Source organism: Aspergillus ibericus (assembly GCF_003184845.1).
Source record: "Aspergillus ibericus CBS 121593 unplaced genomic scaffold BO80scaffold_62, whole genome shotgun sequence".
NCBI classification, from domain to species: Eukaryota; Fungi; Ascomycota; class Eurotiomycetes; order Eurotiales; family Aspergillaceae; genus Aspergillus; species Aspergillus ibericus.
In genome coordinates this window covers 33,344-46,708 of record NW_020292160.1, presented here as the reverse complement: position 1 = coordinate 46,708, position 13,365 = coordinate 33,344, and the positions used below count along the sequence as shown (strand labels likewise).

Genomic DNA, 13,365 nt, shown 5'->3' with positions numbered 1-13,365 from the left:
ACCAATCGTGCCAAGGGGCCTCGTGGCAGCCCGGTGGGTGCGAATCCTGGCGCCCTTTGTTGTTGCGAGGCTGAGGATCGATCCTCATTCCACCGCTGTATTGGGGTCGAGAGACACATTCGGTCGGCGCATCATCCACCAGCATACTCCGAGAAGCAGAAGATGTGGAAATCATTCATGATCTCACTATACAATGTGAATTGTGGAGGACCTCAATCACAGAAGGTAGATGCTGTAGCTACCAAACCAATGGTGAGCCGTGGATTATGAGGAGAAGCGACTAACGATCAGCCGCGCCTAGCGTGTTGGAGATGATCCACTCCTTCATCTTACTCTCGCACTAACGACCACTGCATGCTTGACACGGGAAGTCTCATCTAGTCCACTAAACCGTCGTAACTCCGGAATCTCATGATACTGTACAACTAAGGGTTCATCATGCAGCCCTACGCAGTCCCCGGCGCCGGACTCGCCGAGCTGGACGGCGACCGCACCCCAGCTTTAGGCGGAGGCGGCAGTGGCGTTCCCCTCCGGGACGGCGCATAATCCTGCTCTTTGCTCTTTTGCTCTCCCTCCGCGAAGTAGTCGTCGAACGACGCAGTGTTGGCGCTCGCCGTGTGACGGGCCTTATGCCGCCGTCCTGCAGGCGAATGGCTCGCCGGTGATGCCGCCAGGTTCCGTGGAGGTCCGGACAAGGGCGGAGGCGAGACCATATTGGCCGGGACGAGAAAGTGCCCAGACAGCGGAGGTGCCTGACCCATCGCTTCCATCACAGGCGCGGAGGTACCGTCCTCGCGGGTCTCAAAGACCACCTCGCCAGGGCCTTCGACTTCCTCACCCAGCCCGACCGGTAACCGGTGTAGTGCTCCATATCCCAGCTCGGCTCCCAGAGCACCCTCGCCTCCCCAGCCCCGTGTGGGCACCAGCTCAACCTCGCGCACCACGTCAAACTCGCTGTTGTAAACCCACAGAACCAACGTGCGGTTCAAGTGGTCCTCGACGAGCTCTCCCAGCGCCGATTCACCCCGTAACGTCCCGCTGGGGGTTCCAATAATGTAGTCCGAGTGTGGAAGCAAGCCGGCACGGTAAGCCGGACTGAGCGGGGAGGGGATCGTGAGGACGTGCCAGATGTGTTGGGTGGAGGATAGGGGGGCCAGTTGTAGCGCCAGGTTCAGACTAGGGTTGGATGCGGGGACGGGGATGGAGACAGTGTGTGTTTTTTGACCCTGAGCAGTGCATTAGCATCTTCCGTGATCACTGGGATGGAATCATACCTTTGCACTCCAGACTTCAAAGGTCACGCTGGATCCCGCGCAATTGCGCACTTCCGTAGCGAACAGGTTCGGGTCAGGGTCCTCCTGACATAGTCAGCATCGCTCGTGTCTCCTGACTCCTCGACATCACTGTGATCCACTTACTATTAACCGGCCATTAATGCCGACGATGAAATCAAACCAAGGCTCCAGCGGCAGCTCGGCATCCTTGTTGCGGAGGACCTGGAAGCCAAACGAGTTATCGCTGGTGTTCTGAGCCCGGGTCTGCTGGACGGGCTCGGCATCCAAGCCGATGAAGCGATTCAGGGCCCCGAACATGTCTGCCGCGTGAGAGTGATTTGGAGGGTTGGTGTTGGGCACTGCGGAGTAAAGCAGATCGCAACGTGGAGATGCCCAGGCGGCGGGCCTGCAAACACGGCAAACACCGCTATCGTTATCGCGATTGCTTTTATCGCCGCGTCTTTACAGTACCTGCAGCTGCAGCTGGAGAGCGATCGGTTTTTGGTTTTTTGCTTTACTTCATCATGGCGCGAGATCCTAACGCAGAGGTTGCGCCTCCAGAGGTGCACCACTACGACGATATCAGCGAAGTGCCCTGGGATATTCAGAAGTACTTTGCTCTGCATCACCCCGTTGGAGTCCGAACGACTAACGCCGGAACAGCTACTGGGCGCAACGATACAAGATCTTCTCCAAATATGACGAAGGAGTGTGGCTGACAGATGATGCCTGGTTTGGTGTCACCCCAGAACCCGTCGCCAAGTAAGTAGAGGATTCGCATACCATCAACTGCAACTCATTTAACATAATATCCAGCAAGATAGCGGAACACATGGCCAACTCCGCACCCGCCGGACGCAGCATCCTGGTGGATGCATTCGCCGGCGCCGGTGGAAACTCCATTGCTTTTGCGCTGTCTGGCAAGTGGAAGCGCGTCTACGCTATCGAGAAGAATCCCGCCGTGTTGCAGTGCGCAAAGCATAATGCCAAGATCTACGGCGTGGCAGACAAGATTACCTGGTTTGAGGGGGATTGCTTCGAAATCATCAAGAGTCAACTCAAGGACTTGGCTCCGTACAGTGTTCTGTTCGCCAGCCCACCCTGGGGCGGTATGGACTTGCCCTTCCCTCCTTGCATCCTGTCGTCTCACTGACATGACATTAGGACCCGGATATCGCTCTGACACTGTCTTCAATCTGAGCACCATGGAACCGTACTCCCTCGCAACCCTATACAACGAATATTCTCTCTTCACGGAGCACATGGTACTCTTTCTCCCACGGACATCGGACGTGAAGCAGATGGCCAAGGTGGTCAAGGATGGCCAGAAGGCAACGGTTATGCATTACTGCATGGAAGGTGCAAGCAAGGCATTGTGTGTCTATTATGGTGGATTTGATCTCCAATAACTGCTTTTTGTTCTTTTCTTTTTCTGCCGGGAGCTTATTTGAACCTCATCTGGAAGCGCCAGATGTCATGCCCTTTAGTGTATAATAACATGGTTACCATGCTTCAGGAATACCTAATGAGATCAGCCATTAAATCTTACTCTATAGTACTATCAATCACATAGTGACTAGTTACCAGGCTCCGAGCACTGTATGTTGTGGAAGATGCCGATCCCTCGGCAGGATCCTGCATCTGATGTTTAGGAGTGATCCTACGAAGACCGAGACATGTATCTGCCGGTATAAATAGCTTGAGCCGTTTAATAGGCCCGAAGGTTTGTAATTCAGCTACATGGTTGATTTTACCAAATGCGCGTGCATATTGGCGATCAAGACTTTGCTTTTTGGATATCTACTACTAAATGTACTGCCGAAAATATATACTATCCACGCCCTGGTCTCAACTTGAGGAGTTTCCGCATTCTCAACAACACTACCGATCTACTCGGAGAAAGCATTCAGACAAGGAAAGTTTGTAATCAGAAGCATTATCTTAAAAAATAAGATTACACTGGGTATAGACAGCCTGACTGTGGACTGCAGAGCAATCCCACTAACCCATCCTAGTTAGCGGGAACGGTTCCGCGGTGTTGCGTATCTGGCCTGTCCCGCCGCCCGGACTCCCGCAGCGATGGGCGAGCCTGGAGGTCGACCATCTCGACGCAAGCTCATCAAGCTACGCTTGTCTGCATCTTCGGCCGTCCAAGTCTCTGGTAGACACGCTGATGGTCTCGATGCGCTCTCACGCGTGACCACCTCTCTCTCACCTCGCGTCCCAACCGGATACCCCACCTCTTCGCCGTCTCCCTCACACCCTGATATCCATCCGCTTTCCGAGCTCACTTTCACCTCATCGAAAATGCCTCACGCGACAGAACCCCCGGCGCCCGATGCCGAGGACGCAGCCTTTGAGAATGTGATGCGACAGATGAACGGCCCCTTAGGGGAGGGGGGCATTTCGTTCGACTTCTTGTCACGAGACCTGGAGCCCGGAGAAAAGGCCGACGACGCGGTGGATTACGAAGATTTCGACGATGACGAATTACCAGAAGAAGAGGAGAGAACTGGACCTCCTGCTCGAAATGGACTGGAGGAAGCCGACGATGCGGATCAAGGCTTGTTTGAAGCGGACGAGGAAGATCTTTTCGGAGGAGGTCAGGAAGAGGAGACCCAGCAAGCGCCGCGCGATGACCTGGACGACCTATTTGGCGATGGACCTTCGTCGCCGGGACCCGATCAAGCCGACCCGACAAGGGACCTGTTCTTTGAGGAGGAAGATGAGAAGCCCGCCGCGGTCCCAGAGCCGGTCGAACCTCCGCCGACGCAGCCCGAACCCGTGCCGATGGACGAAGAGGAGGACGTACCCATGCAGGAGGATGAAGCGATGAGCCAGACGGCCGAGGAGATGGACCCGGCATCTCTTCGCGCCTGGAAGCTTCAGCAAGCTTTGTTTGCCATGTCATCTTACGGCCCCGAGAATGTCCCCGCACCACCGGAGAATGCCGAGGAGCTCTTGCAGTCGTTGTTCCCCATGTTCGACAAGAACGCCCTGCCGCGCTTCCTCGAGTTGATTCCACACAAGAAGGCCTTTTTCCTAGGGAAGCAGCCCCTCAAGCCCCCGAAGCCTGTGATTCCGAGCAAGGTGAATATTGAACTCGCTCATGACCAAGAGCGGTCATTCAAGTCTGGGGGCCAGGCGTTTAAACGCTCGCTAGAAGAGCATTCGGGTGTTGTGACCATCCTGGAGGCCTCCCAGGAAGAGGAAAAAGAGATCAAGGAAGAGTTCGACCAGGATACCGACACGGATGAGGTGCTCCCCGGGGGAATCACCCATCACGACCTCCGTGTTGTCTGTGCCGACTGGGATGTGAAGGATGACATTTCCATAATGGATATGGACGAGCCGGAAGTCAATGATGCAGAGTCCGTGGAAGAGGACTGGCTCATGGAAACCACTCGTCCGGCCAAGAAGCGGAAGCTCGGAAGAGACCCGCTGGAGATTGTTGCTCTGTCGCATATTGATGTGCCGGTGATTGACGACCCTCAACAGGCCACGTCGCGCATTGCTCAGAAGGTCACCGTAGATATGAACGATCCTCATATTCTGCTGGACGAGCGGGGCCCGGAGTCGGCTACACAGAAGCCCAAGGCACTGGGTGCTCTCAACCGGGACGAATTGGATGCCAGCGTCACGAAACGCCTCACATCGCGCTACAACATCTCGAACGACCAGGCGTACGACATGCTCAAACAAAACCACCAGAACAAGGTTCGGAGCACTTTGGGCAATGTTACTCTCGAGCATAGTATGCCCGCACTGCGTCTGCAATGGCCTTATTACAGAACCGAGCTGGCCAAGGCCGAAGCACGTTCTTTCCACCGTCCGGCTCTCTCCTTCAGGCCAGGACAGACGTGCTGGTTCAAAAATACCACGTACATCAAACGCAAGCACCAGAGAGGCAAGGACGTCAAAACGCTCTACGATTCTACAAAATCCCTGTCTCTGGCCGACAACTCCAACGTCCTGCTGGTCGAATACTCCGAGGAGGTTCCGCTCATGCTATCCAACTTTGGCATGTCGAACCGGATCATCAACTACTACCGGAGAAAAAGCATGGAGGATCCCACTCGCCCCAAGGCCGAAATTGGCGAAACCGCCGTTCTGCTCCCTCAGGACAAGAGTCCCTTCTCGATCTTCGGACATGTGGACCCCGGCGAAGTGACCCCTGCGATCTCCAACTCCATGTATCGCGCCCCGTTGTTCCCACACGAAGCCAAAAGCACCGACTTCCTAATTGTGCGTAGCAGTACTGGCTCGGGTGGCAGCGATTATTACATTCGAAACATCGAGAATCTTTTTGTCGCCGGACAACAGTTCCCATCCGTGGATGTTCCTGGCCCCCATTCCCGGAAGGTCACCACGGTGGCCAAAAACCGCATGAAGATGCTGGTATACCGCCTATTGAAGAAGAGCCCGGACCTTCGGCTCTCTATCAGTGATGTCACCGCGCACATCCCGGGCACTAGCGATATGCAAAATCGACAGAAGGTTAAAGATTTCCTCCAACACGACAAAGACTCCAAGTACTGGGTGCCGATGGAGCCCGTGCCGGAGCAGGATGTGATCCGCTCCTGGGTCCAACCCGAGGATGTCTGTCTATTGGAGTCTATGCAAGTCGGCCAGCAGCACTTGCATGACACGGGTTTCGGCAACGATGCCGAGACCGGAGGGGACGACGACGCCGACGAGGAAGGGGAGAGCTTTGAACAGCAGATGGCGCCCTGGAAGGCGACCCGCAACTTCCTCCAGGCATCGCAGGGCAAGGCAATGCTCAAGCTGCACGGAGAAGGTGACCCCACGGGGCGCGGGGAGGGTTTCAGTTTCATCAAGACCTCTATGAAGGGTGGGTTCAAGGCGGTTGGCGAAAGTGTGGAAGACAAACTCGATGCCCAGCGGCTCAAGGAGCTTGGCGGCCACAGTTACAACGTGGCCCGGCAGCAAAAGTCCTACGAAACATCCATCCGACGCATCTGGGATTCACAGAAGGCCAGTCTGTCGTCGACCGTTGAGCATTCCGACGATGAGAGTGACATCGACCGCGAAGAAGAGGAGGAGTTCGGCAAGCCAACCCCCAGATCTGAAGCTCCCACGCCGGCGCCTTTCCGCCGTGACGACGAGACAACCAGTCAGTTCAGCAAGATAAGTATGCCTGATCAGAGAGGTAAGGTCTTGCGCATCGTGCGCACATTCAAAGACGAGAAGGGCGAGCTTTACCAGAAGGAATCTATGGTCTGGGACCCACGTGTCATCCGCCACTACATCCAACATCGCCATCGCGTGGAGGCTCTCACCACCAAGTAAGCCCCAATGATCCCAACTTCGCTCATACGAAACTAACCACCCCAGACTCGACTGTCTCCAACCAACTGGCGACAAGGAAATCGACGCCCGCAACAAGAAGCTGTATGTCCCGAACCCACCCACTACTAACCTCTACCGCCCCTTGCCCCCAAAGACCAAGCCCCCATCTAACCCCCAACAGCCTCGAAGCCGAACTCAGCCGCCTCAACCGAAACAAGGAACGCCGCTTCGCCCGCGAGAAGCAGAAAGGCGCCGCCCGCGCGTCGGCCGGAGATTCGCCCGCCGACGGCGGCCCCGGCGGCAAGTCCGCCGGCACGCAACGCAAATGTGCCAACTGTGGCCAGGTGGGCCACATCAAGACCAACAAAAAGTGCGTATACTACAACTCAGACTTTCTGGGATTCCCCTCCAACCCCTCCGAATTCGCCCCCTCGTTCTTTTCCTCCTCCCCCGTAGCCCCCACCGGACCTGCCCCTCAGGCCGGCCCCCAGGCCATGACCCAGGCACCGGACCAGAACCATGAATCCGAAGAGGAATCCGAAGAGGAATAACCCCATTATTCCCTCCCCCCACTGCATGGACCCCACCCCAATCCCCAAACCCCAGCACCCAGCAACACAAAACAAGCCACGCAAACAGAGAAGAAAAGAGAAAAATACACACAAAACAAGATGCTAATTCATCCACCCCATCTCCCACAGACTCTGTCCCCTTCTCAACGGAACCATGAAACCCGAAGACCGCGTCAGCGATTCCGCCTTCGCCATGGGCGCCCCTCCGGCTCTGTGATTTTGCCTGTGGCCTCGATCTCAACTATATCTATCGACATCGATATCGGTGGCATTCTATCCTTGTCCCCCAGGAATCAATCCTCTTACACACCCTTAACTTCTTTCTTCGTCGTGATACCCCCTTCTTCTCATCTCTCCTACTTACCTCTCTCTTCGACCGGCTTGCCTCTTTACCTATCTACCTACCGACCGAGTGACCGTGACCGATCGACCGATCTACCTATTCCTCCCACCTACCTAACCTTGAATTTGATGCTTTGATCGGTGTGTGCATTAGAGTTTCTTTTTCTTCCAGTCTATAGGTTCCATAATTTGTTTCTCATGCAGTCTTGGACTGGATGACTATTGGAGTTACAGGCAGGAGTTGGTGGAATGCGTGCTACGAAGCCTGTGTCATGAACCTTGAATATGACCTCTTTCCATTTGCCCATGAGTCTAGGCGTTGCAGCGAGAAAGATCATATCATGCATTTGTCCAGCAACATTATCAATAATATCGTTTAGGAGGCAGCGGTGTTCGGTAGCAATAGGACCTAGTGGCCCAGATAAGACTACCATAAGAATGACAGTCAAGGATACATCATGAAGAATACTGTATGCCTCAGAACAAAGGAACGAACATCAGTGGAGAGCCAGACAGGGCTCACTATCCATATAAATCCGACAGGTGTCCTCGCCCCAGCAGCGCTCGCCCCCGGTCCGGAGCCAGGGCCATCGCAACCGCCTGGGGCCGACGATAGGTGTATCCCAGAAATGCCCCCTTTTTGCGCATCTCCAACACGGTCATCCTCACTTTCCGGTCCCGTAGCAGTTTATCTCGCGGACGCTTCTTGTCCTTCCCTTTTCGACGGTTTTTCACAAGGGGTTTGCTTCCGGGACTTAGCACATGATTGATATCCTGATATCGGGGTGGATCGCCCTTCTCTCGTTCACGCTCTCCTCGCTCTTCTGCCTCGCTGTGTTCCTCAAGGGGGTCTGCATCTGAGGCTGCAGAGAAATCCTCGGGGTCGTGGTCGTATCCAGCGTCATCAAAGTACCGGGTATCCTCCCAGCTCTTGACTTTGGGGACAAAAGGGGGCATTGATTGGTGGATCTCGCTCCAGTTGATACAGCGAAAGAACGAATGATTCTTGATGTCTGTCGCATCGTTGGGGTAGACGTAGAACCCGCGGTAATTCCTATTGCGAGGGTCCATGTTGTAGAAGGGGTGCTTGGACGCTAACCGAAAGGTGATGGAGTCGTTTACTCGATATTTGCTGGAGGACAAACGGTGTTCCTTCTCCTGAAGAAGATAGTTTATCAGGTCGATTGCTTCGGCTGAGACGTCTTTGTCGGACGGCTTATTAGTTGGAAATTGAAGCGTCTGGCTGTGATGCTTGGCCCTTGTCAGCTGCACCTGCACTGGAACAATAGGACAGAGGACACTTACATGGATCTTCAACTTCGTTTTCTGCCGATCATCCGATGCAAAAGGGGTGAATCCATAGAGGCACTGGAATTGCTGTCAATGATTGCAGTGTGACTCAGACTGGGCTTCTTACTTCGTACAGGATAATGCCCACACTCCACCAGTCGCATCGCCCGTCATACAGCTCGCCGCGAACCACCTCCGGGGCCATGTATTGGTTGGTGCCAACGACACTTCCTGCCAATCGCCGTTTCTGTGTCCGGTCACGCCATCCAAGAAGACCAACTGCGGGTGGCGTCCAGCTGGTCTGATTAACCTTGTCGCTGTCGGCTGACTCCTCTGCCGCCCTTTTTGCCTCTTTCTGGTCCAGGGCATCGCCATCAACTTGGATCCCTAGCCGCTTAAGGAGGGAATAACGGTGGTCATTATAATAGACTTGGTCGTGTGCCCAGTGTCCATCGAAGGCCAGGCCAAAGTCGGATATCTTCAAGTGGCCAGAGGCCGAGATGAGGAAGTTGTCTGGCTTGACGTCGCGATGGATCCAACATAGTCGATGAGCCTCTTCGACGCAGAGAATCATCTCAGCGATGTACCATCTTGCGACCGTCTCGGGTAGGATATTTCGACGCATCAGCAAGCCTAGAAAATCACCACCCACCATATAATCCATAATAAGATAGAGGTGGTTACTATCTTGGAAGCTTGCGATCAGGGGCACAATCCAACGAGATTTGGCCGACGCAACCAGAAAGTCTCTCTCAGCCCGCAAATGGCCTTCCTGACTGTTGCGAATCATCGCCGACTTGCGAATGACTTTCATGGCGAAGACATCCTTCTTCACGCCGGTCATTATCTTCCGACGGCTGCTCTTCGTCCCGTCTATAGCAGACCGCAGAGAATCCAGCGCATGCGCCTTTGCATTGGTGGCCTCATTTTTCCAGCGTAAGAGCTTGTCTTCGGAGCAGCCATCATAATCATTTTCGCCTCCCCTCTTTTCCTTGACTAGGCGCACGACCCCGAAACTTCCCCTACCTAGCACCTTGATCACTTCAAATCCAGCAAGAGACACGGTCTCATGATGAGTACCACCGCCATGAGATCGACTCTTGAGAACTCGGCATTGCCGCAGATAGTGCCTCTCTTGAGTGATCCAGTTATCCCATATCCGGGCTCTCTCTTCGGAACTCAGCGGTAATCCATACATATACTGCTCAAGCTCCTGCCGACGCTGGGAGCGGGGATCTGCACCGCAGAAAACCGTGTTAAAATACGTCTCGAAGAAGACTTTGGCATTGGTAGCGGCCTCCACTGTGATAACGGAGGGCGATGTTACTGATGACACCTCAGTCGATACGCAATGTTCTCCGGCCTCTTGGGTCAGGAAAGACACATCCTTTTCGGTTTTGACTGAACTGCCAAGAGCCTGCTTCGAACTTATAGAGGGATCTTCCGATGTGGGAGGGGTCGACTGTGTGCTTAACGGAGACCCGCTGTCTCCTGGCGATGTTGAGGGATCCGAGCTGTCGTTGGCACTCTCGCCTTGCTTGTCGGAAGAACCGTGCAAGTGGACCGGGAATTGAACAGCCTGAATATTGGGCGGCGAACGAAGGTGCGAGCGACGAATGACAGTTGGATTGCCGAATGTCGTGGACAGCTTGGTGGAAACAAGGCTGGTGAGTGCTGCCGGCGTGGACTGGCTCCTTTTCACCCCTGCTGCCGGCTTGCTCTGTCGTTCACGAGTATAGGACCTTCGCGACTTAGAGGTAGCCTCTGATTCCTGTGATGCCTCAACCCTCAAGCTGCTATGGGTGATGCAGGTCGACAGAGGGCCGGTATGTCCTTTATCTGGCTCGAGAGCCGTACTGTTAGAGGTGACCCTGTTTTCGGTTCGAAAGGAATGGAATGACTGCGACGGATTGCTTTCGCTCGAGCGCTGCCGGGGGACGGCGGTCTCTCGAGTTGTCACTGCCTTCAGCACTAGGTCCCAATCAGCAGGGTATATGGTTTTTAGGACAGCCATAGCCCTACCGCCGCTAGGACCACGAAGACCCAGTAAGGATAAGATCCGCGAGCTTCTTTGCCTGATGCGCTCTCGGATGCCGTTGCTTCGGTGTTGGGCTGCTTGAAATTCCTCATCCAGCCCGTCCGACATAATTGAATCACCGGCAGACAGCCCAAGCCTGTCCTCAGCTAGAGTATTGGGGCCATGTAGTAATGCAGCGGGAGTTATGGACCTTGTTTCATTCTGGGGATGGACAACCATCTCGGCGATGGTTGACGGTGGAAAGACAGGGCGAACCGGCCCTGTGAACCATGCGCTTGACGGGGACTTGTTAACGACCGAGGAAATGGTATGAATGAAAGATCGAGAAGAGCGGGGTATTGGCTACAAAGCACTCTCTGATCCATATGCTTCATGGTGTCTGTCGACTACTAGATTGAGCACTGACGGATGGACGAGGGAGGAAAAGAAAGGGTGGGCGGAAGGACTGCCCACGGCGGCAAGCACGAGGCAACCAAGGCAGGAACAGCTGTTCCCCCCAGGATGTTCACGAGGCATCTACGTGGGCTACAAGGAAACAAGGTGAACGGCTCCAAACTAAAGGGATCAAACCAAAGCCACTTTTCATTAGACAAAGATACTTGGATCGCTTGCAATATCCTCATCCCTGCCAATGCATCGGAAGGCTGTGCAAGAGAAAAACAAGTCGGATATCACAGGACTCATGTCAGATTGGAAACCCCCGAACACCGTTTAAACAAAACCAGATGGAGCAACTATGCAATTAGATGGCGGATGTGTCCGGGCAACGAGCGACGCGGCACACCCATCTATTTAATCTCGAGGAGCTTGACGTCGAAGATCAGCTTCGAGTTGGCGGGGATGCCGGGAAGAGCGCGCTTGCCGTAGGCCAGGTGAGGGGGGATGCTGATGCGGCGCTCACCACCGACGGCCATGCCGGCGACACCGATGTCCCAACCCTTGATGACCTCGCCCTTGCCGAGCTTGAAGGTGAAAGGCTTGCCCTTCTTGTTGGCTGCAACGACTCTGTTAGTGCGCAGCTTCTTGGACATCGCGGAGCGGATCAGAACTTACCATCGAAAACCTTGCCATCCTCGAGCTTACCGATGTAGCGCATGGCAACGGTGTTGCCAGCCTTGGCAGCAACACCCTGGCCGAGCTTCTTGTCGTCGATCTTCACGCCCTTGATCTCCTTGACACCGAGGGTGCCGGTGGTCTTCTCAGCGGGCTTCTGGGTGGAACCAGTAGGGCCCTGCTCGAGGTTCTTGGCGAACTGGACCTTCTTGGCCTCCTTACCCTCCTTGGCCTCCTTGGCTTCCTTGGCCTCCTTCTTCTCCTCGACGGGGGCGGCCTCGCCGTTGTTCTTCTTGAGCTTCTTCTGCTGCTTCTTGCTCAGAGCCGGCTCACCGTTGGCGGCAGGCTTGGGCTCCTCGGGCTCGGCGGCACGCTTCTTGTTGGCCTTGGTCTGCACGAGCTTGGGGGCTTCCTCCTCCTCGCTGTCGACCTCGGTGATGCGGGGGTCCTCCAGGTCGTCCAGGTCGTCGCTCTCGTCATCCTCGCCCATCAGCTCGTCGAGGTCCAGCTCATCCTCATCGGGAGAGAGGTCGTAGTCCTCCTCGTCCGACTCCTCGTCATCATGGTCGTGGTCGTGGTCGTCGATGGGCATGACGTAGTTACCGGTCAAGTAGATAGTGTGAGTACCGGTCACCTTGAAGAACACGCGCTCATCGTCGGCAACGGTGATGTCCAGAGGCTGCTGGCAGTTCTACATGGGGTTAGATATCAGACGGGCACCGAGGGGATCCAGTAGATACGTACCTTCTCGGGATCCAGGGTACAGATGACGGTCTCGTCGAGCTCCAGACCCTCCTCGGAATCGTCATCGGACTCATCATCGGTAGCGGGGCCCTTGCCCTTGATCAGCTTGGAGATGGCGGCCTTCAGGTCGAACTCGCTTCCCTCCTCGTCGTCCTCATCGTCCTCGTCCATAGCATCCTCAAGCTCCTTGCGAGCAGCAGCCAGCTTAAGCTTGCGGGCCTTCTCCTTGTCGCTGGGACCGCCGTTGACCTCCTCCTCATCGGAGTCCTCCTCATCGGAGTCGTCTTCCCAGTCCTCATCGTCCTCCTCATCCTCGAGGTCAAGACCGGGAGGGGCGCGCACGAGCTTCAGGGTAGCACGGGGGCGCTTGTTGGAGTCGAAGCCGTCCTCGTACTCGGGAGCCTCATCGGGGTCAATGGCAGCCATGCTGACACGGAACTGTCGCAGACGGTTAGCATATTAACTTAGCAAGGGCAAGTTCAGCTACTGACCATGGCGGCAGCCTGAGGAGGGACCGCGGGGATCAAAGCTCCGCCAGCGGGAACCCGGAGGGCATAGACAGCAACGGGCGTAACTCCTCCGGACATGGTGAATGAATCAAAGTATCTGAGGGAAAAAAAAGTAAAGATGGGGAAAAAAGCCAACGAGAGGATGGCCAGGAGACGTAGGTAAAGAAAGAAAGGTCGTCTACCCGAATCAAGCGCGGAAGAACGAGAAAGCAGCAGAAGGGGGGAGAAGGGGA

General features: G+C 55.2%; 5 protein-coding genes across 5 annotated transcripts; 2 read left to right on the top strand and 3 right to left on the bottom strand.

The window, feature by feature from the left end:
* Positions 1-180: 180 nt before the first annotated feature.
* On the bottom strand, positions 181-1,645 carry BO80DRAFT_242301 (putative Golgi reassembly stacking protein). Its single transcript, XM_025714562.1, has 3 exons — positions 1,419-1,645; positions 1,275-1,358; positions 181-1,226 (listed from the first exon to the last, which is right to left on the bottom strand). The coding sequence occupies exons 1-3, from the start codon at positions 1,590-1,592 to the stop codon at positions 447-449; spliced, it is 1,038 nt and encodes a 345-aa protein (XP_025570426.1). The 5' UTR covers positions 1,593-1,645; the 3' UTR covers positions 181-446.
* Positions 1,585-2,806, top strand: BO80DRAFT_429350 (RNA methyltransferase). The gene is made up of 4 exons (XM_025720447.1): positions 1,585-1,884; positions 1,938-2,036; positions 2,091-2,383; positions 2,439-2,806. Exons 1-4 carry the CDS (start codon positions 1,799-1,801, stop codon positions 2,681-2,683), a joined length of 723 nt encoding a protein of 240 aa, XP_025570425.1. The 5' UTR covers positions 1,585-1,798; the 3' UTR covers positions 2,684-2,806.
* Positions 2,807-3,391: 585 nt separating this feature from the next.
* On the top strand, positions 3,392-7,578 carry BO80DRAFT_242102 (DUF3591 domain-containing protein). Its single transcript, XM_025714560.1, has 4 exons — positions 3,392-6,580; positions 6,630-6,686; positions 6,766-6,954; positions 7,286-7,578. Exons 1-4 carry the CDS (start codon positions 3,582-3,584, stop codon positions 7,371-7,373), a joined length of 3,333 nt encoding a protein of 1,110 aa, XP_025570424.1. The 5' UTR covers positions 3,392-3,581; the 3' UTR covers positions 7,374-7,578.
* Positions 7,579-8,020: 442 nt separating this feature from the next.
* On the bottom strand, positions 8,021-10,934 carry BO80DRAFT_438840 (serine/threonine-protein kinase; the record flags this gene model as incomplete). The annotated part of the gene is made up of 3 exons (XM_025721058.1): positions 8,021-8,656; positions 8,804-8,875; positions 8,916-10,934. The coding sequence occupies 3 exons, from the start codon at positions 10,932-10,934 to the stop codon at positions 8,021-8,023; spliced, it is 2,727 nt and encodes a 908-aa protein (XP_025570423.1).
* A 680-nt stretch (positions 10,935-11,614) lies between these two features.
* Positions 11,615-13,210, bottom strand: BO80DRAFT_367250 (FKBP-type peptidyl-prolyl cis-trans isomerase; the record flags this gene model as incomplete). The annotated part of the gene is made up of 4 exons (XM_025716282.1): positions 11,615-11,820; positions 11,880-12,570; positions 12,624-13,061; positions 13,115-13,210. The coding sequence occupies 4 exons, from the start codon at positions 13,208-13,210 to the stop codon at positions 11,615-11,617; spliced, it is 1,431 nt and encodes a 476-aa protein (XP_025570422.1).
* Between the last annotated feature and the right edge of the window lie 155 nt (positions 13,211-13,365).